This window comes from Garra rufa, chromosome 9, assembly GCF_049309525.1.
Source record: "Garra rufa chromosome 9, GarRuf1.0, whole genome shotgun sequence".
NCBI classification, from domain to species: domain Eukaryota; kingdom Metazoa; phylum Chordata; class Actinopteri; order Cypriniformes; family Cyprinidae; genus Garra; species Garra rufa.
This window is the reverse complement of record NC_133369.1, coordinates 14,810,181-14,836,303: the sequence shown is the minus strand read 5'-3', so window position 1 is coordinate 14,836,303 and position 26,123 is coordinate 14,810,181. Positions and strand designations below refer to the sequence as shown.

At 35.8% G+C, this 26,123-nt stretch overlaps 1 protein-coding gene across 1 annotated transcript in view; it reads right to left on the bottom strand.

Annotated features, from left to right (window-relative positions):
- Positions 1-11,931: 11,931 nt before the first annotated feature.
- Positions 11,932-26,123, bottom strand: part of rspo2 (R-spondin 2) — a 76,605-nt gene continuing 62,413 nt past the window's right edge. Inside the window, exon 5 of the mRNA XM_073847375.1 lies at positions 11,932-13,217. Coding sequence (XP_073703476.1) covers positions 13,096-13,217 — 122 coding nt within the window. The 3' untranslated portion in view covers positions 11,932-13,095. The remainder of the gene's footprint in view (positions 13,218-26,123) is intronic.

The following is a 26,123-nucleotide window of genomic DNA, read 5'->3' as shown; positions in this document are numbered from 1 at the left end:
AGCTTGTTAATGAGGAATAGGATTAAGAATGAACAAGTCCTGTATAATGGCTTTGCAGTTTCCGTTGGGTATTCTAAGATTAAACTGGTTTGCTGTGGCTGTAAGCAGTGTGTGGTGTGAGAGAAAGCTGCCCTCACCATGTCATCTGCCTCAGCGCTACTGTCTTTGTGTGTGGGCACTACTCTCGTTTAAACTACGGTCTATATAATCCTGTTTTGATTGGAGCTTAAGACTCCCCTGCAGAGACTGGTGCCTCGTAGCCGCTCTCTCAGACAGGGAGGCCCCTGTGCGGTGGGCCATCCCCAGAAAACAGTCTCTTTAAGCAGCACGGTAGATCTCGGCTTCATGCCATACCTTGCGCCTAGACTCATGCCCATTCGACACTACAGCACAAACCAGAAACAGATAGCAGGAGGCCAGACCATGAGCTTCACTTCACTTTAAATGAGCTACAAAAATGAATTATTTTGCTTTATATTATATTATACTGATTTGATTAATTATATAGATTTTTGGATACTTTTATGAGCTTTTATACTAACTTCCAGAATAAAAATGTCCTGATAACTAAGATCTTCATGTCTTTCTTTCATTTCTTTAAGAAATTAAGGTTTTTGAGGAAAACATTCCAGGATTTTTCTCCATGAAGTGGACTTCAATGGAAGCCAATAGGTTGAAGGTCCAAAATTCAGGTTCAAAGGGCTCTTCACAATCCCAGACGAGGAATAAAAGTTCTTATATAGCAAAACGATCAGCCATTTTCAAAAAAGAAAAAAATGTATATACTTTTTAACTAGCTTGACTTCACGGATTAGTCACGTTGGAAAGGTCACGCTTCACAAGTGTTTACAAAGCGAACATGCAAAGAAAATCAAACACCCTTTTACAAAAAAAGTAAAACAACAATGTTGGATGATTTTGAAGTTGGAGGAGAGAATGAGATGGAGATTTTCGCCCTATAAAATCTGTAAAATTTACAGTAAAAAAAAACAGCAGCTGTGGTAAAAAATATATATATATATTGTAGCAATGTTTTAGCTTTTATTGTTTTAACATTTGGTTCGTCATTCACACAAACACAAAACACCATCATGGTAACACACATGAAACTGAAATAATGCATTAAACATTAATTTAACAACATTAATGTACAAAACCAATAAGAAAAAAATAAGGAGAAACAGTTATTTAAAAAAAAAACATCAATTTGAACGCAGGGAATTCTGGGAATGTGAATTTACGGTTATTCACTGTAAATGTTATGTTCTTTTTCACTTCAGAAAGCGGTAAACTACCGTAAATTACATCCAATGTCCAATACAGTTTTTCACTGTATATAGTAGGGGAACTTACCATTAACCATTTAACAGGTTTTTACTGTAGAATTTTTAGTCTTTTACCATTAAATTCACAGTCATGTTTTACAGTGTAGTGCAAGATAAGCAGTTGTGGTTAAAAAGTATATGAATTTTAATTTTTTTAGAAAATGACCTATCGTTTCACAAGATAAGACTCGGCTGGGATTGTGTAGAGTAGAGCCCTGCGCGGGACTGTTTTCTTTATCCCGCTCCCGCCCGCCAAATTTCTGACCATTACCGCCCGCTCCCGCTATGTGTGTGTTACACTCCCGCCCGCTCCCGCAATATGTACGTCCACTCCCACCCACACCCGCAAAACTCTGAGAATTTATTCCCGCACGGTGACAGAGATACATTGATTTTGTGTCTTCTCCTGTCCCGCAGGAAAAAAAACGTAGGCAATTGGTATTGCTATTATTAAAGAGATTCATGTTTGTTTCTTTCCCTGGCCTGCATGTATTCTGACGCACTGGTAGGGAAGATGAATAGTAGCCTGGGCTATTGGGGACATCTAAAACGCTTTTAGGCTACCGCGCGTTTCTACTTCATGTACTTTGATTTGGGCTATTGAAGTATTCCATAGGCTTGATTGGTCCTGGTGTAAATGTGCAGAAAGCATGTCTGAAAGCAGCTAGCCTATGAGATCACAGAAAGACAAAACACACAATACATTCGAATATAATTTCGTTTTTATCAAAAACGTTGCACCATCACACGGCACATAAAATAGACTGCTTTGCAAAAAAACCCAGTGATAAACTACATACGCAGTGTTTTTTTTAGCCGCCCATTCCCGCCAGCAGCAAAGTTCAAACCGCCCGCTCCCGCGAGATTTGCGTTGGGTCCCAATCCCAATGCAGCCCTCTAGTGTAGAGCCCTTTGAAACTGTATTGAAACTGCAATTTGGACCTTCAGCCTGTTAATTCCCATTTAAGTCCACTATATGGAGAAAAATCCTGGAATGTTTTCCTCAAAAACCTTAATTTCTTTTTGACTGAAAAAAAAAAAAAACAGACAGACATGAACATCTTGGATGACGTGGGGGTAAGTAATTATCAGGAAATTTTCATTATCAAAGTGAAATAATCCTTTAAGACTTGTATGTTGACCAAGCCCACTCTTACTTTAAAAATAGCTATATAGTGTAACTTCAGAACATTGTTCATAAGGAAGCAGTTCTTTTTTTTAAATCTAAAGTGTTACAAATAACTATTTAAGAACCTTTTATTAACCTCTGCAGCAAGCAACCACTCAGAAGAGTAGCCATGCCTTAGCAACTACCCATAACATCCTACTCATGTCTTGGCAACCACCCACAACACTCTTGTGTTGTGGTTGATTTTCTTCAGAAAATGTACAATCTTGTTCAGTTCACGAGATGGAAAAACAAGAAAAGTAAATATGCCTTGTACCGGCTGAAGCTGGTAGACAGACATATAAACAGGCAAACACATACAGAAGATACATGGGAGGTTGCGTAAAGCTTACAAACATTCTGTGAAAAGGTTAAAGGCTAAACACATACTGTAGTAAAAGGTCTTGAATTAAAGGCTTGTGCAGAACACTAGCCATTAATTTAGAGGCCGGTGATAGCATGTATTCCGTCGGTATTCCACTCCGACAAACTGCCTGTCATTGCTTCAGACACGCTGATGAGAGGAGAGAGTAATGAACGTGTAATGTAGGGATAAAGAGCAGACTGATGAAGGGAACAGATCACGTCTCAGAATAAACTCACCTGGACTCTGATTTTTGATTTCAGTAAGCTACATAAATGCCACACGGCTGAAGGATATTTATGACACCTCTCAGGAACTTAAAATGATAAAGTGTACTCCATGCATTACTAAGGAGATAAACAGCTTCATTCAATCTAGCGAATCTTATTAGTTGAATCTCTGGGAATTTGATATAACCATAAGAACATTGTGTCTTGTTGTCACTAAAATAGTTTCTGTTAGTGCCTTCTGTTTGCAATTTGCACATTTGTCCTCTATTTGTCAGCACATAAATTTACTGGGAAATCAGCAACTAAACTAAATTAAAAAAATGACTTGTGGCTTCTATAACATTGTTTAACAGCCTCTTTAAATTTTTCTGTATGTCTTTAATATTGTCTCTGCCTTGTAAATAAATTTAAATAAAATGATCTGAATTTAAAGTTAAACTGTAATGTTAAAATATACCATTGGGCATGTTAGTGGCACAAAACGTAAACAATGCCACTTAACCTAATGGAACTCACAAATTTAGCTGATTATTGCTGTTGAAAATGGTCAACTATCGTTATGTTTTAGACCGTACTAATCGGTCATACTGGGACAAACATTTGAAGTACTATAGACTGCCAAAAGTTTTAACAAATCAAGGAGAAGAGTTCAAAAGACTGTCTGAGGAAAGAAGGCATTTGTGGTTGGCCAAACTGAACCAGGATTTCCGAGGCAAGAATCTTGATAACATTTGTGTTTGTTCTTATCATTTCAAGTCAGCTAGGTGAAATATTAGGCTAATATATTAATTAATAGTGCTTGTAAGTATCTTTACCAGCTATTAACTGGTGATTATTAACAAGAAAAGGTAATTGTCTGTTTTGCTTACATTCATACACCTTTTACTTTTTAAGACTAAAACGAAAGATGTATTAGTTGTTTTCTTAATTAAAATCACAACAATAATAAAACAGGCTACAATGACAACTAGCTTACATAACATTAACAAAAACAAAGAAGATGAAGCATGGCATACACCACATGCTGTATAATATACCAACTAATAAGTTACAGAATGTTTAGCAAAGACTAAGGAATAAAACGTAAAAAAAATTAAGAGAAATCCTCCATAACGTAACGTGAGGCAAATGACAAAGCTTTTCAAAATGGAAACAAAAAGAAAAGTAAAACTAAAAAGGCTGTCGGTGACTTATTTTTCCACAAGAATACTAACATGTTCACCTTCTCTGGTTTAAGAAGCGGTCTTTTGTCAGCGCCGATAGCCTTTTGGGCAGCGTGCCGACATGCAGCGCCATTGCGCTCCGGGTGTCCCGTGTTCGAATCCCGACTTGAGGACCGTTCCCGATCCCGCCCTCCATCTCTCTCCCACTTCCTGTCATATCTGATCTGTCCTATCACAATTAAGGCAAAAATGGCAAAAATAAATCCAAAAACCAAATCCAAGTGCGCCAACATTTCCTCAATATTCGCTTAATTTTTGCCGCTCGCAGCGCACACCTTCGTGCTCCTGCTGTGCGTTTAGTATAAACCAAGGCTTTTCACCAGAAGCGATCACACTGAACGCTCCTCTCTTCACATGATCAGTGAATTCTGACTCTTACTGCACTGTGCAGCGGTTCTGCAATGCACGCTTCATGGAGCAGACGCTTTAGAGCAGCGCAGACAAAATGCAACCATGTCAAATTTAAACTTGCACATTCTCGAAGAACTGTCTCAAATGCAACCATTTTGGTCACAGTCTTGAATCGATTCTGAACTTTGTTTTTAACAGCAGATGGCAGTGTATGCTTTAAAAACAACAGTACGCTGCTTGCTGCAAATTCCTTACACACAATTCCTTAACCTAAAATAATCATTCATAGAGTTCTACAAAAAATGCAATTACATGAATAGAGAGTTTGCCCTTTCGTCATGGAGCCATATTGGAGAAGGTTTGGAATGTAAACAACGGTACTGATTGCACGGTTACTGCACTACTGAATACATTGTTCTGCTAATTTATGACAATTATTGGCCATTTTTAGCAGCAATAATCAGAGTTCCCTTCGGTTTAGTGGTACCAATAGGGCCAACTGATGACACGCTGTGAAAACACTGTTCAGCGTCATGTAGTTTTTGAATAAAATGGCAAATATGCTCAATATTTTAAAGATTTGAAAAAAAGTGTTTATTACACAAAATTGAGAGTGAGTCAATAAGGACAGAATTTAAATTTTTGTGTGAACTGTAAACACGAATACAAAATGAACATTTCATTTTTACAAGTCACATTATTATCCTAATGTTGTGGCATGTACAGAATGTACAGAACACAGAGAAATTATTGCATGCATCATTTAGAAACAAGAACAGAATGGTCTGGAAGAGGCCGAGTTGGGTGATAGACTGAAACTCCGGGTGTTATGGCACCAATAAAGTGTGAAAACAGCAGAGACTGTAGACTGCAACTCGGTGTGGCCATCCCATATTGCACAAAAAAACCTGTCAATAATACAGCTAATAAACCCTAAACTCTATGTGTGCAGTACTCTGTGTTTCCTTTTGTAATCTGTGATTATGTTAAGAGTGATTTTTATCAGAGACCACCTGTAAAGTGTGAGTACATGAGGGAGGTGTGATTTAGCTAACTACTCCAAGAATTGCTATGTGGGAAAAATATTCTGCTTTTACACCTCCAGCCACTTCCTGTACACAGTTTCACCTCTATAAAAACCCTTGCTGCATGTTAGTATTGTTTTGTCCGGGGCCTAAACAGTCTGTAACAGCATTCCGGCACCTTTGCATCATTACTGGCAATAATTTCACAATCCAATCCAGTTTCTGTATGCTCCAGGCCAGTTTGTGTTTAATCCAGTACAAAAGTTCATTATGTTAAGCGTTATGTAAAATTCATTTAGTTATGTACTCATTTTGTACCATTTTTTTGGATTATTCTCACATCCAAAACACTACTTTAACTCTCGGTTATGTCCCTCATGTCCAAAGCAAAACTGTATCCCTCATTCCTCACAGTTATTTGTGTCAGCTATGGGACTGATATCGCCCTTCTGGGTGCTTGCTGGTAATTCTATAGGCAGCAGTCTTTCTATTATGGTTTAAAAAGGACTGTTTTGTATTAATCCTCCCTTGAAACCTCTAGCTAATGTAGCTACTAGACCCCTATAAAATTCAATAAATGGAGAGCTGTTGCCAAACAAAAAGGAGAACGCAGAATCACGACGGAGGTTTTAATTTCGTCCACAGCAACAGGCACGGAAGCTTGGCCAAAAGTGACTTTTGTCTCCACATACCGCTGTCTGGCCATAAAGGGAGCTCAGAGCTCTAGCTAATGTCTTTTAAATATATGTAACAGTACTCAGCGGCGCTGATAAAGAACATATGTTAAAGATCCTTCTGGTGAAACCTGGAGTCCAGAGGAAGGTGGTGACGGTGCGGTCGACTCACGGCTTTGACCTCTCATGTGATTACGAGACCTCAAGGCCTCAGCGGAAGACGCAAGGTCTTGTGCGGTTGTCTGACTGAAATAAAACAGCTGACTTAGTGTGGCGGTGCAGTGGTCACTTGCAAGGAAACTAGCCATGGCGAGGGAAAAGACGCTAAGAATAATACTGTATGCCCCATAATAATATCAAACCCATGCCAAGAAATTCTCTCTCCAGCAGGAATCATATTGAGCCCATATCCACCGCTGCACCTGCCATAATGAAACCAAGATGACCAGGGCTGAAAAATTAGGCCATAAATATTATTTTACTCCCTCTTGACTCCAAGGCTCAAAGTGAACATTAACCAGGCCAGGCCTTTTCAATGACAGAAGCATAAGAGAGGATTTCTCAAATTCTGATAAACCACTATGAATCAAAACACCTAAATGACATAATTCTCATGTACAGTATGCAGATAAAGTTACATAAAAACCACAGGATGGAGCTTCCTGTGACAGACAGACACAGTCTTTTAAAACCATTACTGAATGAACACAATGGTGCCTCTTAAACACTTCACGCCTCTAAAAAAATGGCACCATCACCTGATATTACATCACCCACCTAAAGGACTAATATACTCTTGATTTACACCCACTGCAATGGATATATTTACAGGAGTGTAAAACATACTAATTTGATAACCAATTTTTAATTTTTTTAGTATCCACCTTTTTTTTCAATGCAGAAGTAACTATGGGTGAGACTTCAGGTTCATTATCCGCTATAGGGAAATAAAGAGAAGAATAATACTGTGCAGTAAATGGTAAAACTTTCTGCACTACAAGCCAGTGCGCTCATAATTAAAGGATACCCAAAGATTAAAATTAGCCCATTATTTACTCACCCTCAAAGCATCCTAGGTGTATATGACTTATTTAAAATGAATCCAATCAGTTATATTAATTATCCTGGCACTTCCAAGCTCTATTATGCCAATGGGCTAGTGTTTCTTGTCAACAGTCCAAAACAAGTCCAATAAAGTGCACCCACCCATAATAAAAAGTGCCTCACGCAGTTCTGAAAGGTGAATAAAGGTCTCCTTAGCAAATAAATGTGTTTTTGTAAGAAAAATGTCCATATTTAAAACGTACTAATCAGTTTTCTCTAGCTTAAGCTAACTGCAGTACACAGTAGGGCTGGGAATCGACTCCAAAAAGAATTGATTGCGAGGCATTGGGAATCGAGAGTCGATCCCATGAGGGGAATCGACTCCTCATTCAGAGCCGTTTTCAGTTCAGCAAAACTTATAATTAGGTGCCTCAAACGGAAGGCTGCATCCCATGAAAGCTGCATATCTCGGTCACCAATGAAAAAAAGAGTCATTTCTAAACTCGTCTGAGTTTTAGGGTGCATGCAATTTGCCTCTTGCTTGCTAATAGTTATTATAAGTCTGATTTGTTTCCACGAAAAAACAATCGTTCGGATAGATTTATTAAATGAGCCAGTTCAAAAAACGAAGTTTTTTGTTTTGTTTTTTACGAGGGAACCTGCTCATGTTGTCCACAATTTTGAGCGCTGCACGACAGAATCATGACGTGATCGAGGGTCTTGATATTATTTACATTTTAAATAAATCTTGTTTTTAACTGTTCTATCAGCAAATGAAAGAAAACGCAGAGAGTGCATCTGATTAACAGCTACGCCACGAGCTCTTATATCAGTGTTATTCAGTTCAGTTTATTGTGTTTCAGTGTTCGCTAATTTTGTCATTTTAGACATGTCATGTCTTGTTTTATTCATGCAATAAATGCATGTCCACTGCTGAGCTGTGGGTTATGACTAATTTCATGGGCAATGCAGAAAAAAAGTACAATTTAAAATCAGTCAGAGCTACAAAAAAAATAGTTTTTTTAACAAATTAAGCTTAATATTGTGAGAAGGCAACTTTCTACGACATTTACATCCTGCATTCATCGCAAAATTAGCTTCCTCCGATCTTAAAAACAAGAATAAAAAAAAATCGGAAACAACAGTGAGGAATCGAATTCAATCAATTCGGAAACGATTCCAAAAATTTCGGAATCGAACAGCCCTAGTACACAGAAGCCGTCCCAGGCAAATGACGTAGGACGTTGGCGTTGCACAGGACTTTGAATAATATTTTGTGTGATCTATGCACTCTATATTTTAGCAATTTTTGTATATTTTCGGCATTGACATATGGTAAAGTTGTATTCTACACCGGCGGATACTTTTGGCCAGATTTATCGGAGCACATCCACGCAGGATGTCTCGCCAAAAATGTCGTTTTCATTGAGAAAGCTAACGATTACAGATTTACTTTGCCTCAGTGGGCAACCAATGCCCCATTACACAGTTATTGAAAACAGCAAATTATTTCAACGTTTATTGTCCCGGGCAAAGTTATTAATCTGGCGATGCGATGTCATAGCTTCCATCTCCGGCATCTGCTTTGGAACAAATGTGTCATTCAGGCAGCAAAGGCTCTGTACATGACCGAGTGATGAGAGGGAAATCGCGCTAGGACCACTAGCACTCAGGCCTCACAAACAGCATTTCCTGTTTGTGGTTCCACTTGTTCGGTCTTTGAAGTGTGCCATAATAATAGAACCAAATGGAGCTAATGAAAACGCACTCTGTCAGATTAAAAGGAAGCCATAGACTCAAGTAAACCAGAACCTCTTACCACAGAGACACACACCAGGAAAATACAGACATCCTCAGTACGATACTCTGCCTTTAAGGCGCTGCCGCGTAGTTTACAGAAGTGGTTTAAGGATGAAAAGAAAAGCGAAAAATGGCAGGGGGAAACGGGCAGCACAAACCTCTGATGTGTGGACAAACATTAGATACTATAACATTAGCATGTGTGTCCTGGTCCTGGATATAAAGAATTACTTCACCCCAAAAAAAAAAAAAAAAAATCTGTTATCATTTACTTAGCCTTGTGTCGCTCCAAATCTGTCTTTCCTCAGGAAACTGGTTGTTTTTACACATTTTTTTTTTTGGTTGAGAGCAACCGGAGCTTTCAAAAAGGACGTTAAAGTTCCATAAAAGCATCATTAAAACTTGTCCAAACGGCGTATGCATCATATATAATTCCACTGAATTCATGTGAAAGTTTCGTGTGAGGAATAACGTGATTTAAGCTGTTATTTACTGATAGTTTGCTCTAGTGAATCGTTGAACCAGTGAGTTGAACTTAGCAAACGAATCATTCAGACTGATTCAAAAGATTCGATTCAAAAGAACGACTGAATCACATATTGCGCATTTGGACGGACGTGACGGTGAGTAAACGGCGATATGTTAGTTGGTTTAGAGAAAAGCTAATACATATATATTTCATATTATAATGTTGTACACGTTCACAAGAGATTGTATACAGTAAAAATCATGTAGCCTAATGTTATATAGCCCATGGTCTTCTCTTTAATGAATCACTTTAGTGTGCCTCTTTCTTGATTATGAGTTTACAATTTGGTTTGGTGATGGTGTGGCCCCCGAGGTGACATCTGTGTGCAGTTCATTAGCTTGTAACCCACAGCAGATGGGTGTTTAAAGAGTTAAGTTTACATATACATTCACTACATGAAAGGTTTATGAACCTTACTCCTACTTCAAAGATGGACTAATATGGGTTTGCACTTACAGTACATCAAGATTTGGTCAGTTACCCGGATGCACGGATGTAAACAACAGCATGGATTGCATGGTTAATGTATTACTAAATATGTTGTTCTGCTAATTTATGCTGTCTAAACTATGGGGGAAAATGTGTGGAAGCTGCTAAATTATATAGAGAAGGACTAGGTAAGTAGAAGCGGGAGTAAACTAAAGTTAATAGGTGATAAAAATATGTACGAGCAGTATTAATTAAGATATTAGCCTAATATTTCACCTATCTTACTGGAAATGATAAGAACAAACACGAGTATTGTCAAGATTGTTGCCCTGGAAATCCTAGTTCAGTTTGGCAAACCACAAACACCTTTTGTTCCTCAGACAGTTTTTTGAACACTTCTCCTTGAACTATTGGCAGTGTATAGTACTCCAAATGTTTTTCTCAATCTGACCGATTTAGTACAGCTCAAAACATGACAATCACTGACATTTTTTAGCAGCAATAATCAGCAAAATATGCAAGTTTGGTTCAGCTCAGTGGCATGGTTAACGCTCAGTGCCGCCGATATAGCAGATTAATGACGTGTCTTTTTAAATAACTAGTAGGATACTACTTTTCATACTTTTCCTCTTGTAAAAGTAATAAGTTTGGGAAAAAAGCCCCATCTTGCCTCTCACCTAAATCCCATGTAAGGTTGTTTAAATAGTTAACCCCAAAATTAAAATTGATGTCTATGTGCTTACCCACTGGGCATCCAAGAAGTAGGTGACTTTGTATCTTCAGTAGAACACAAACGAAGATTTTTAACTCAAACCGTTGCAGTCTGTCAGTCATATAATGGCAGTCAAAATTAAACCCTGTGGCTTGTGACGATACATTGAGGCCTTAAGAGACAAAACAATCAGTCTGTCAAAGAAACTGAACTATATATTTTTTTAACTATTCACAACAGCCGGCGCGTGACGAAGAGCAAGCAACCATAACTTCAGTCGATCAGGCTCAAAAGTTGGGATTCGGAGGAAAGTCAGCACTTCCTAATAAGTTCACGGAAGCAAACGTAATCTTTTAGTTTTTAATCAGCTGCAACAATCAGGATAAGTACAAGTAATTACCATTACTTGAGACAGCAATGGTTTGAGTTAAAAATCTTCATTTGTGTTCTACTGAAGAAACACCTACATCTTGGATGCCCTAGGGGTCAGCAGATAAACATTCATATTTTCATTTTTGGGTAAACTATCCCTTTAACATTTCACAATTTATGTATATAAATGATCGGTGTAAATTATTTAGCAATTCTTATTCTCTTCTGGAATTGATTTCTAGGTTTACAGGTGCATTCGAATCTGGATATTTACTGTCAGACTTTTCATGCATGATAAATGGAGACCGGAAGATTAGGCCTGCTTTTTTTTCTCCAGAGGCAATGCTTATACAGAACGCAGCACTAGGTTAATTGTCCGTGACTCAAATTAAACCGTTTTGGCAGAACCTACCTGAAGAAAATGTTTATTCATTTTCTTTCTGAGAGGTTTTGTGAAGTGCTTTCAGTGCCTGTAGCGACAAACAGATTGATGCCATTTGCACCTGTCAGAAAGACTTACAGCCGCTCCGAAATGATGTCACATTCCAATAAGAGCCCTATTCTCTGCTGCCAATTGGGCATATCTGCTGGTGTGCTGTGAAATGACAAGTGTTACATCATAGAGCTTTGGGACTATAGACGGGAGGTTGGCGAAGTTCTGAAAATATACAACAGCACCATGAAGTGCACCATGAACTGCGTTTTAATAGCACACAATATACACATTATCAATCAGTTGACGATATACTTCAGCTGCTGCGGGATGTGTGATCAACATAAAGTACAAGATGCTAAACCAGGTTTACACAATGGGACATTTATGGGCAAATCAGACACTGTTTCCACTGTTGGAGATATTTTGTATTGTTATAAGTGGTTGAAAGAATACTTCAGCACTGAGGATTATCAGGTACAGAGACATAATTTTCACCAAACATAAAAATAATAATAATAATAATAATAATAATAAAAAAGATCAATAAATAAATCAATTATATACCATATAAATGTAATAGCTATGTGGAGGCTATGCTTTTTATTTAGCTTTTTGTTCTTTTTAAATTCATTTAACTGTAGCTGGTATTATAACCCTTTACACATTTAAACGCTGAAGGTGTCAATACTGAAAATACAGTAATTCTTTTTATATTTATCATCAATGTTACCGTTATTAGATAAACTCACCAACTATGTACACATGAGTTTGTGGTTCCATGCTAGTTGAACAACTAAGATTCTTACCCACAATATACAGTTAAAGCATAAAGCGGTCTGGACGTAAACATCTTGTGCTGAGAATAATAATTCGCAACTATGCATGGTTCGCAACATTGCTATGAAAAACAAAGTACCTATCAGACAAGAAAGGCAATACATGACACACTCTGCCTTGATTTCATAGGGAGGGGGATGGTGTAAATTGTACATAAATACAGATAAGTCTCTCTCTTGTTTTTCAGGGCGTCGTTATCAGTCAATCACGTTTCTAATCCGCTCCTTTCGCCGCTCTGTGCTCGTTCTACTCCTCCAGGCCCAAGCTTTCTGTGCTTCCAGCTCAGTCTCTCTCTTCTTCCTCCTCAAACGGGACGAGATATGAGCTATATGAACAGCTGCTATAGTGTTCCATGATATCACAGTGGGGTCACGGGTCGGGGGGACGTGTCACCGGTGAGGGAAGCAGCAGGAGGCACAGAGACACCGCATGAGTGTGAATAATCCCGTTTGGATGCGCGGGTGTGTTTTCATCAAGGGTAGGTGTGTGTGGAGCATGGGTTAGCAGCTTTGTGGTCTTTGTTCCATCGAAAAGTCTCTTTTTTTTTTCTCTCTCTCTCTCTTTTTTTTTTTTTTTTTACTGGCTGGCTCGAAGAGAGGCGAGGTGGTCGCTGTGTTGGTTCTGAGCCCGGAAGCGCAGCCTCTGCTTGTTGGACTTCTTCTTCTGGTCCTTGGTCCGGTGGCCCTTCCCCGAACCTCCTATAACAAAACAGACAGAAAAAGCTAATTAATCTATGAAACTGTTTGTTTTGACTGATTGGTAGCCAACAGAAGACTAGTTTTTCTTTGCTGTAAACAAAACTTGGTTCTTTCGAGACTAGGGCTTATGCTTTAGGTATTAAATAAGGATATTTTTCTTACAAAAACGCATCAGTTCACTTTAGGAGACCTTTATTAACCCTCTGGAGCCGTGTGGAGTACTTTTTATGATAAATGGATGCACTTTATTGGACTTCTATTGGACTACTGAATCTAAACAGCCATTCACTGCCATTATAAAGCTTGGAAGAGCCATATTTAATAGATTCAGAGTTTAATAGAAATCAGAGTTGCAAAAAAAAAAGTTAGAATATCACAGTTCTGACTGGATTTCTCAAAATTCTGAGTTCTCAATTCTGAGAAAAAGCCTGAATTGTGACTTTATATCTCACAATTCTAATTTTATAACTCGCAACTGTGAGTTTATATCACAAAATTCACAAAAAAAGTCAGCCCTCGAAGCCATCAGAATATATCAGTAACAGATATGAGTATTTAGATATTCATGGGTCAAAGATGTTAAGATATCCATGTCAAAAGAAATTTACAAAAGTGATTTTATGCCTATAGTAAGCATCTTAAATGTAGGTAAAGTGTCTACTTTTAAGGTTTCAAATAAGTTTTTTTGTGGAGAATAAAATGTCAAAAATTGTTTAAAATAATGTTACATTGTCATTCAGTGTAAAAATATTTCTGTAAAAATTCAAACAACATGCATATTCTGACTTGAACCTATTCAAATATATAAAAGAATAAGGGAGCATATTACATTTTGTATTTTAAATGAGTTTTTTTTTTTAAATGTAGAATTACAACTAATTAGTATTTAGGGTGAAAGTAATTCGTCTTTTAACATGTCATAAATTCATTTTTGTTGTAAATATGCCTGACAAGACTTTTACACTCATTGACATTTGAGTGGGTGTCTTCTGTAAATTAGGAAAACATATATGATATTTATTTTTTGCTCAGAAAAACAAAAACAGAAAACTTTTTAACAATTATTTGGAAAAACAACAAATTAAAGCAGTATTACACTTAGGCCCGGTTTCACAGACAGGGCTTAGACTAAGCCAGGATTAGCAGATAGTTCAATTAGGATATTTAAGTAATTTTTATAAACATGCTTAGAAAAAAACATTACTGGTGTGCATCTTGAGACAAAACAAAGACACCGATATATTTTAAGATCAGTCAGTGCAAGTTTCTTTCAGTTCAAACAGCTCAGACTTACATTTTAGTCTAGGACTAGGCTTAAGCCTTGTCTGTGAAACCGGGCCTTATTGTTTTTATGCTTAAACCCTTTTTCATCTTTGACCCTCACATTTTACAATAAATAAGTTTAGGCTTTGTCATCAAGTTATTAAAAAATATTTTTTTATTATCTTAAATCTTATTATTATCAAGCATTATTGTATTACTTACCACAACAAAAAATGCATCAATTTGCTACAGAAAACCTTGTGAGAGACTTTTTTATTATGGATTGATGCACTTTATTGGACTTATTTTGGACTGATGAAGAGAAACACCCGCCCACTGCCATTATAAAACCTGGGAGAGCCAGAACAATTTTTAATATAACTCAGATTGCATTCATCTGAAAGAAGGAAGTCATATACACCTAGGATGCCTGGAAGGTGAGTAAATAATGGGCTAATTTTTGGGTGAACTAACCCTTCAAAGGGTTAAAACCTTCAGCTGCCTGTGAATGATATTTTTAATGATTTAAAGAACCCCAAACCAAATGAACCTTTCCTCACCCCTTTTCCCCTCCTCACACTCCAGCTCAAAAAACAGTGGAGCAAAGTGCATAACACTCGTTCACTTCTCAGCCAGGCTTCTCAGACCAGAATTAATGCAAGCCAGGTGTCGCAAGCAAAGCATTCTGGGAAAGGCTGTGTGGCATATCGCACACAACGAAGGGTGGCTTGCTAAATCCAACAGTGGCAAATAAGATAACGAGGTGCGTATGATGGAGTGTGTGTGCGAGTGTGTGAACGTTCGAAGGAGAAAGTGTGACTGAGAGGCACAGAAAATTTGTCAGCAGGGGAAAAACGAGTCAGACTTGGATGCTGGGTGGTATCTGGATCCCGATCTGGCACACATTCTCCGCTAGCTGTGCTACGGTTCACGTACAGGCTGCAGAAAATAATCTTTCTATAGCTGTATTTCAAGGCCTGGCTCACAGTCTTATTATTGCACTTGTTCAGGCCATTTAGCACCACAAAATGAGGCAAGGCAGCATAATGTGTGGTGACTTTATCTCAAGTGGGCCTCTCTCTCAAACGCAGTCCCAGCTCTTGGCTCACTCACAGCTGCCCCATTGCCATTCCCAGCCCCACGATGTGAATTCTGAGAAAATGATTTTCTTAAGTGGAAACAACCCTGAGAAAATGCTCTCTTTTTGCTCTCTTCTGGTGGCACGAGAAAAAAAAAATGTAACAATTTCGCTTAATCTTCCACCAGCAATTTCCTGCAATTAATACAATCGTTCTATTTCGGGACTGATTTCTTGCGTTCTTGCAATTTGGCACAACGCAAAAATGTTGTCTTTAACAGGACGGCTCGTTACGCCCTCAGAAACGCCTCGAAAAGCCCTCGGGGTCCATTTTACTCCGTTTTCATTGAACCGAATCTCCATGCGCCTCACATAAAAACAACAGCAACAGAGAAGCCGTTGAACCTCTTCGATAAATGTCGCCTCCAATTGCTCCAAGTGAGCTATAACGGATTTACTCAGGCACAATATGGAAGTCCATAATGACCGCAGGCAATTTCTTTTCGTTTTCCGTTTTAAGAGGCCGTTTTGATTCGAAACTGTGTGCTTTATAAACATAGTCTGCGATGTGATCAATTTAGGGGTGCAGTAAAGAGCAGAGGTCTACATTAAAAAGACCTGTGTTGCAGGCCAGAGCACATGTGCGCTTTCCTCCCAACCATTAGAACAATATCCTGTCTCATTAAGTTCTGTTTATAGTAGTGGAGAGCAGTGTGATTAACTAGGAGAGAACTAAACTTCAGGCTATTGCTGATCAAATCGGTCCAAAGACATCAGTCAAAAGGACATTAAAGGAGAGGTTTTTCTACTAGACAATGTTTGTCGAAGGCAATACAAGTTACCAGATGTGCATGAGTGTCTCATTTTGATGGCCATATTGTGTGCCAACTATCACTTTCATTCAGCAAGCATTAATTTGAAGGAAAACGATGTCACGAGAAAACACTCATTGATGCTCCAGAAGTAAAAGCGATCCATTAAGAGCCAGGGGTGTAAACTTTTGAAACGTTCTTATTTTGCCTAAAAATCATATTTTTTTTATTTAGCACTGCGCTTCAGAAGTTCCAGAAGATACTTATATGTTCCCCAGAAGACAAAATAAGGTAAATTTTCCCTGATCTTTAAATTCAAAAAGTTTTTACCCCCCAGCTCGTGACGTATCGTGTTTCCTTCTGAAGCATCAGTGAGCGTTTGAACCTTCTGTAATAGTCGCATATGAGTCCCTCAGTTGTCCTCAGTGTGAAAAGATGAATCTCAAAATCATACAGTCATTGTTGGAAAGGGTTCAAATGCACAGAAAATGCTGAAAAACCAAAGAATTTGCGTGACCTGAAGGATTTTTTCTGAGGAACAGCATTCAGGACAAGCAAAGGACTAACACTAAACAAAAAAGTAAAAGAAAAACACAGCTGTGGATCATTCAGGTAACAACATAGTATTAAGAATCAAGTGTAAGCAAACTTTTGAACAGGGTCATTTTTTATAAATTTGATGTGAAATATCTTAATTCAGATTATTTTTATTTAGTACTATCAAATAAAAAAGAACATGCATTTTGTATGATCTCTCTTATTTTGCTAAAATACTAAACATTTTGCAGATTCTGTAAGGTGTAACTTACTGTAAACTTTTGACCTCAGCTGTATAAAAAGTCATGGATGATAACATTGCGAATTTGACCTTCAAGCCTAGAAATGTTCCTGATTTCATTTCAGAAATCTGTTTCGTGAAGCCGGGTCGAGTAAAGGTTCCTACAAGTAACAGCTTTCATTTCCACATCCCACTGGACGCTCAAATCATCACTCATTTGTGAATTCTAATGGAAATTTATAACATTTCATAACTGACAGCTAGAGGGCAACCAAAACTAGCTGAAAGCCTTATGTCAGTGCAGGTCAAAACAATGCCTGAAGTGGAAAATCATATCAAGATGTCTGCTATTTAATGTGTCCCAATCTGAATTGATGTCAGGCATTAGGCCGTGTTTGCAGTTTTGATCTAATATTTACAATTAATTGCCAAGTCTAATTAGCAAGGTTCACAGATCGAGGTCAAGGCGGCGCTGCCTTTCGCTACAACCCTGCAGTTTGAATTACAGCGGAGAGACGCGAGAGGAAAAAATGATGTGTTTTTAGCATCTCTGATTGGGAAAGCTGAAAGCAACCATATGCCAGAATGGTTTTTATCTATAAACATTGGTTTATTTTTCTTTCTTTCTTTTTTTTGGTGGAATTAAAAAAAGAAATCTTTCCAACACTGATTGCCTTCCTTTTGTAGATAAAACAAGCATCTGCCAAAAGACACTCAGTTTTACATGATTTTCAGCATCAAACAAATAAACAAGTTAGAGTTAATCAGAAACAGTGTGCTTGTGCGCGCTCTAATGTTCCGATATCTGCACGGAAAATTGATTACCACTCCTTGGCAACAAAGGACAGAGTTTTCCCCTGAGTGAATGAGTGTCAAGAAGGAAAAGCAAAGAAAAGAGAACACAGGTGTAAGTTGAAACACATTCTCTTCTGTACGTCTTCTTGATTTCCTCATAACTTTCTTTCTTCTCCTGCTCTCTGCCACACGCATGGATATGATCTGCTGAAACACCTGGCAATGTGAAATGAAGCCCACGGTAAACCGCTGGGTGGAAGTTACACTCCCAACCACAAATTCCTCCAGCACATGATTTGATGTATTACTCTCTACTTTCAGTCTTCTACCTGGCTCTGACTGTTCCATGTTTATTCTTTCTCATGCCATCAGAATAACAAATCACTGTTATCATATGTATATAATGTACAATATCATATAAATGTTAGATTTTGATGTTTTATCAAGTTGAAAAACTAGCTAGCACTCTTGCAGTTTACAGCTACCAATATACATTTAAAACTGGGGTCCTATGATGTCCATGATGCGGAAAATGCGGACATAATCTAATAATAAAAACAGAAAATGTACTGTATAAGGCGAAATGTCACTGACTTTGCCAAATTCTGGTTGCATAATTAAAAAATAGGTCAGTACACTTACATCAAAACATGATATGGACTATTGTCTGTGAATAGAAGCTGCAAAATTACTATTTAAATATGAATCCTCTGTGTGAATGAATGCCTCTGCCACCTCAGCATATGGCTATGAATACATAAACATAATTTCTAGAACTGCTCAGCATCATTAGGGTGACCATACGTCCTCTTTTTCCTGGACATGTCCTCTTTTCGGACCTAAAAAATGCATGGATTCCTAAATCGTCCAAAATGTCCAGGATTTAGCTTTTGCTTTCTACAGTCGCCATTCATTTATGTGCGTTTTTGTATTAAAGCCTTGCACAGGACTGTTTTCTTATTCCCGCTTCCACAACATTCTAATATTGAATATAATTTTTGCACATCATGGAGTCTCTATCAATATGCGGAGTATTTAAATCGCTTTGGATGCAGCTCGTGTTGGATGTAGGGTTGCCAAATCCACATTTTTTTCAACGGAATTGGCTTGATTTTAAACTGTTTTTTCCCGTGAGTTAAAAGTTTGAAATTTGACTGAAATGCTTGTATTGAAACATTTTTCATTCTACCTGTGATAAAACTGTGGTAGATATTAGTTTTGTGAAGGATGGCCACTGTTGTGAGAAGCTTTTTAGCTGTGATTATGATCAATCTGCATAACGGTGACTGTAAAATATGTAGTTTTGGTATGGAAATGACATATTTTGATACCAAAACTACATCCTGTTTTTTGAACAAGAAAAATATAGTCACCCTAACTTCATCAGCAATTTGCAGTTTCTTTGGAGAAAAACTATCATCATAGCCAGGGTTGCCAGGTTTTCACAACAAAACCTGCCCAATTGCGACTCAAGACTAGCCCAAATCTAGTTCCAGGGGTAAAATAACGTTTTTTTGGCGGGGTTTCCCTAGTAAAATTGGCATTCCTGGGGCTAAATGTCAAGTTAATGAAAAACAGCCAACGCAGCAGTGTTAAAGTAGCCCAATTCTGTTGGAAAAACATGGACTTGGCAACACTGGTTATATCATATACATATAAAAAACTTAAAGGTCTTCCCTGAAACCTGTTAAAATAAAAGTTTGGTTTAACTTGAAGAAATTGTAACAGAAATGTATTACTGAATTTAATGATAGTACCACGGCCACTAATATATTTTTTTAAAGGAATATTTACCAGAATTAATTTAGCAGATAATTGAATACAATAATATATCTTTAAATAAAATAAATTAATTAGAGATGCTTTTGAAACTAAATGTGAAAAAAAAAATATAGGACCTTAAAAATGTAATTTTTGTTAAACTTTTAATAAATTGCTGTTAATTTGTGTATGTTTTATGATTTTGATTAATTAGACATGTTTTTTGATTAATAAAATTTAATTTAACCATTAAAACAAAGTCTAGGAAAATTAACTCATTGAAAAAAAAAGAATCCAGAAAAATTCTAACAAAGAAAAAAAAAGGAAACAGAATTTGGCCTAAAATAAGATGAATTTCATAGGGGCCTAGGTTTGATAAACTGTTAAAATATATACCTTGATTGCAATGTCACTTAAAAATACATATGCAAATGTATATAAATGAATAATTATTGAAAATGTAATTGATAAATATGAATATATTTTAAAAGGTAAATAAATAAAATTAATATAATGTGACATTCTATTTTACAGCAAATCCATATAAATAAATAAATAAAGGTTTTAATAGATAAACGAAATAAATACAGCTTAACATATTGCATATAAATGAATAATTATTTAAAAATTAAAAATATTAATATTAATATGTAAAAAGTTAAATAAATAAAATTAATATGTGACATTCTGTTTTACACCAAATGCATATCAATAAATGTAAATAAATTAAATGTTTTAATAGATTAACTAAATCAATACAGCTTAACATATTTTATATGAATTACTCTATACCAAATGCAAATAAATAAAATTAATTTGTGCTGAAAATAAAAAAATAACGAGAATCCATTGAAACAGTTCTCCTATGCTTTACTTCATGGCAAAAGGCTTCTCGTTTACAGTGTTTAAATGCGTTTTTCCAACCTAAACACTGACAAAATGCATCAAAAGTCCACATATTCCATCTAGGCCTGGCAGTGACCTGCTATCAGAGAGGCCGTGACCAAATGAAAAGACGTCCAACCTTAAAATCCAACCCAAAGTGACTTCATCTGCATGACTCAAGTAGTTCAGGAATCGAAAGGCCTAATCTTATCAGCACAGCATGTGGTTTAAGGAAATCGATGCCTGACCTCAGGAAAGCATTACGAACGAGCGGTAAATGGGCCTCTCTGCGAAGGCTCTTCTTCTGTTCAGAACCTTCTCATCTTTCAAGGGATCAACAATTAATAATTGCCTTCTCTGCTGCTCCTTAATCTCATCCACTCCTCCCACCGCCCCCTCAAAACGGCAAGAGATAAAGAGAGAATGAGGAGGAAAGACGCAAAATGGAAAACAGGGTAGGGGAGTCTTGTAGAAGCAGCAGATGATAAAGCTGCAGTTTTGGTGGTCCATCATTTTCATAAAGACACCAAACGCAAAGTCATTATTTGTGAGTAAAGGAGAGGGCCGCTGGCGCCAGCAAGATTTGATTTCAGCGGCAGGAATTGGATTAGCAGCCATTAAGGGCCTCCTAACACATACATTTATAATGCTGTGAAGAGATGCGTAACTGCAGCCAGATTCCCTTGACTTACACCGTGGACAGTGTGTCTGGAAGGAGATCCAGCGAACCTGGCAGAGCACAGAGGGGGAATTCATGAAACCGTTGAGTCAGTTTTACACACAGCATTTCAGCGCTAAACCCTGTTTATTCATCACCGCTGCACTCCGGTTATACTGGTCTAATTGCGTCTAGTTTCTATATAAATTAAGATAATTATAGATTAGGCCTTTTTGTTCAAAGCTGAGAACTAATTTGCTGGTGTAATTAATGTTGTAATTTTCAGAATTGTGTAACGTTTATAGTGATCAAAGCAGCAGTTGTTCATCAGATATTGGGAGATGAGAAATTACAAAATCAAGCAAATAAAAAGATATCTAAAATAAATAAATTACAAAAAGATTAATTGATTTGAGTCCCTGCACTTTATTTAGTTTTCTTCTTTTTTTTCTACTTTTTTATGTTATTTATAATATTAATTCCTCTTTGCACTAAATTGCATCATCTAAAATAAAATTGCCAAGTTCTGATTTGCTTTAATTAGTCATTTCCTATTTTCCAACAGGCATGATGTACATATGAATATTAATAATTCATGAATTAATAAATGCATAAAAAATATTACAAATAAAAATAGCTAAACACTTTAAATCAATCAGATATTTACAAGTAAAATACAAGTAATCTACAAGTGTAGTATTCTAATAATAAACTATGCCATCAGTTAGTTATACTATTTAAAATACTGCCATCTAGTAGCACTTTAAACACTTTAAATCAATCAAGTAAAATAATACAAGTAAACTACAAGTACAGTATTTTAATAATAGATTACGTCATAATATGATTATACAATTAAACATACTAACATCTAGTAGGTTCAATGCAGTGATCGACTTTTTATTAACATCTTGTTGTGCAGCTAAACACTTTAAATCAATCAAATATTTACAAGTAGAATGATACAAGTAAAATACAAGTACGGTATTTTAATTATAATTTATGTCATCAGATAGTTATACACCTATAAATACTGCCATCTAGTAGGATTAATGCAGTGATTTCTTTTTAAAAGCTTGTTGTTTAGCTAAACACTATACATCAATCAAATATTTACAAGTAAAATAATACAAGTAAACTACAGGTACAGTATTTTAATAATAAATTATGTCATCAGAAAGTTATACAATTAAAAATACTCCCATCTAACAGGATCAATACAGTTATTGACTTTATATTAACATGTTGTGTAGCTAAAAACTTTAAATCAGTCAAATATGTACAAGTAAAATACAAGTACGATATTTTAATTATAATTTATGTCATCAGATGGTTATATAATTAAAAATACTGCCATCTAGTAGGATCAGTGCAGTTATTGACTCTTTATTAACAGTTGGTTGTCTAATTAAACACTATAAATCAATCAAATATTTACAAGTAAACAACAAGTACAGTATTTTATTAATAGATGACATTATCTGATTGTTATACAATTAAAAATACTGCCATCTAGTAGGATCAATGCAGTGACAGACTTTTTTATTAACATCTTGTTGTGTAGCTAAACACTTTAAATCAATCAATCAATCAAGTAAACTACAAGTACAGTATTTTAATTATAATTTATGTCATCAGATGGTTATGTAAATAAAAATACTGCCAACTTGTTGGATTGATGCAGTGATTTACTATTTAACAGCTTGTTGTGTAGTTAAACACTATAAATCACGTTTCAATATTTACAAGTAAAATGATACAAGTAAACTACAAGTACATTATTTTAATAAATTATGTCATCAGATAGTTATACAACTAAAAATACTGCCATTTAGTAGGATCAGTGCAGTTATTGACTTTGTAATAACATGTTCTTGTGTAGCTGAACACTTTAAACAATATATTTACAAGTAAACTACAAGTACAGTATTTTATTAATAGATTACATTATCTGATAGTTATACAATTAAAAATACTGCCATCTAGTAGGATCAATGCAGTTATTGACCTTTTATTAACAGCTTGTTGCATAGCTAATTGCTTTAAATCAACCAAATATTTACAAGTAAAATACAAGTACAATATTTTAATTATAATTTATGTCATCAGATGGTTATACAATTTAAAATACTAACATCAAGTAGGATCAATGCAGTGAATGACATTTTATTAACAGTTAGTTGTGTAGCTTAACGCTTTAAATCGATTAAATATTTACAAATACAATAATAAAAGTAAATTACAAGCACAGTATTTTAATAATAAATTATGTCATCAAATAGTTATGCGATTAAAATTACTGTGATCTAGTGGGATCAATGCAGTGAATTACTTTTTAGCGGCTTGTCGTGTAGCTAAACACTATAAATCTATTAAACACTTTAAAGTAAACTACAAGTACAGTATTTTAATAATAGATTGCATCATCATATAGTTAAACAATTAAAATACTGCAATCTAGTAGGATCAATGCAGTTACTGACTTTAGTAACAGCTTGTTGCGTAGCTAAACACTTTAAATCAATAAAATATTTACAAGTAAACTACAAGTACAGTAGTTTTAATGTTAGATTATTTAATACAATTAAAAAGTACTGGCATCTAGTAGGATCAGTGCAGTTATTGACTTTTTATTAACAGTTTGTTTGTAGCTAAACACTTTAAACAATATATTTACAAGTAAACTACAAGTACAGTATTTTATTAATAGATTACATTATCTGATAGTTATACAATTAAAAATACTGCCATCTAGTAGGATCAATGCAGTTACTGACTTTAGTAACAGCTTGTTGCGTAGCTAAACACTTTAAATCAATAAAATATTTGCAAGTAAACTACAAGTACAGTAGTTTTAATGTTAGATTATTTAATACAATTAAAAAGTACTGGCATCTAGTAGGATCAGTGCAGTTATTGACTTTTTATTAACAGTTTGTTTGTAGCTAAACACTTTAAACAATATATTTACAAGTAAACTACAAGTACAGTATTTCATTAATACTGTAGATTACATTATCTGATAGTTATACAATTAAAAATACTGCCATCTAGTAGGATCAATGCAGTTACTGACTTTAGTAACAGCTTGTTGCGTAGCTAAACACTTTAAATCAATAAAATATTTACAAGTAAACTACAAGTACAGTAGTTTTAATGTTAGATTATTTAATACAATTAAAAAGTACTGGCATCTAGTAGGATCAGTGCAGTTATTGACTTTTTATTAACAGTTTGTTTGTAGCTAAACACTTTAAACAATATATTTACACGTAAACTACAAGTACTGTATTTTAATTATAATTTATGTCATCAGATAGTTATATAATTAAAAACACTGCCTTCTAGTAGGATCAATTCAGTGAGTGACTTTTTATTAGCAGCTTATTGTGTAGCTAAACACTTAACTGTACTTGAACTACTTTAAATTATGATTCGCATGCAGCTTAAGTTACAGTATTAAAGCAGTTTCTCCAGCACTTCCCTGAGAAGACGATCCTTTATAGGTAGAAGTCTATCTTGCTAACCAGCTGACAAGAAGCTTCTCTGCACAGTGTCACTTAGCCTAACAAGGTTACTCTGGATCATACCTCTCTCCCCTCCTCTCTCTCTCCCTCTGAAGCTCTGCTTATTATCAGAAGGAATGATTTAAAACACATGCATTCCGAACTCAAAGCTAATGTTGAGATTAGGTGGGTCATTATTGTCTTAATTCTGCACAACGGTAGAAACGTCAAGAGATTCAGGAGCAGGTGAGCGCATCGCATGGTTTCTTTGAAGATGTCCGTGATGATATGTCAAAGTAAAGCTTAGGATTTTTAGCACACAAATACGCATGACTGGTCATGGGCCAGAGCAGAACTGGAAAAGTCTGAGCACATTAGTTTTAATGTAATACAAATAATGTGTTGAGACTTTTCAGGCTCAGATCAGGTTATTATTCAAGATTGATGAATTTTAAAATGTATTTTTGCTATTTTAATGATCAAAGATGTGTAAATGATTGTGTAACAGACTCAATCATGTGGGGCCTGCATAAGACTGTACTCCAAAATGTTGCAGCCAATATGCTAATAGGTTTTAGAAAATAAAATATAAATATTATATAAAACAAAACAATCAAAAATAAGAAATGAGAAGTAAATAAGTAGTAAGTAAAGTAAATTTGTAGTACTAAAATTACTAAAACAAAAATAAAAAATGTATTAAAGGGAAATAATGATAATAATAATCATGACAAAAGCACACAAAAAAATTAAATTACAAAAAAAAAAATCAAAAAATTAAAATGAGTAAAATTATAAATTTCAAAGTTGGTTTTGATCTTGAGTTTTCAGAGAATATTTATAAGTTTTTATTTTTTTAACCCATTGCCCAGTGGCTTTTGTTTAAATTTTTAGATGGAAACAAAAGAAATTGATTAAGAAAAAATAATAAAAAATAGTAATTTGTAGTACTGAAATGGCTAAAACAAAAAAATAAAAATATACTCAAGCTAAATAATAATAATATTAATGACAAAACACATAACAAAATTATTAAAATGTAACAAAAATTGATAATTAATAATGAAACATTTAAAGGTCCCATATTGTCAAAATCGAAATCTCCTGGCTTTTTTCATGATAACTGAGGCCTAGGGGCTATGTAACTACCATATGAGTTTCAAAACAGTCAATCCACAGTAAACTGCACACAGCCTGCTTAAAGTAACTGTTCCTTTTCACGAGCCGCTGTGACTTCCGCAAAGATGTGACGTCCGATCTACTCAGTCACTGCCTTCAGTCACCACCCCCAGCACCAATCACGTCCCACCCTCCTTTTGTCAAACCCAGACAACATCGCGTCCATAACATTGCTAAGCAACAACAGCACG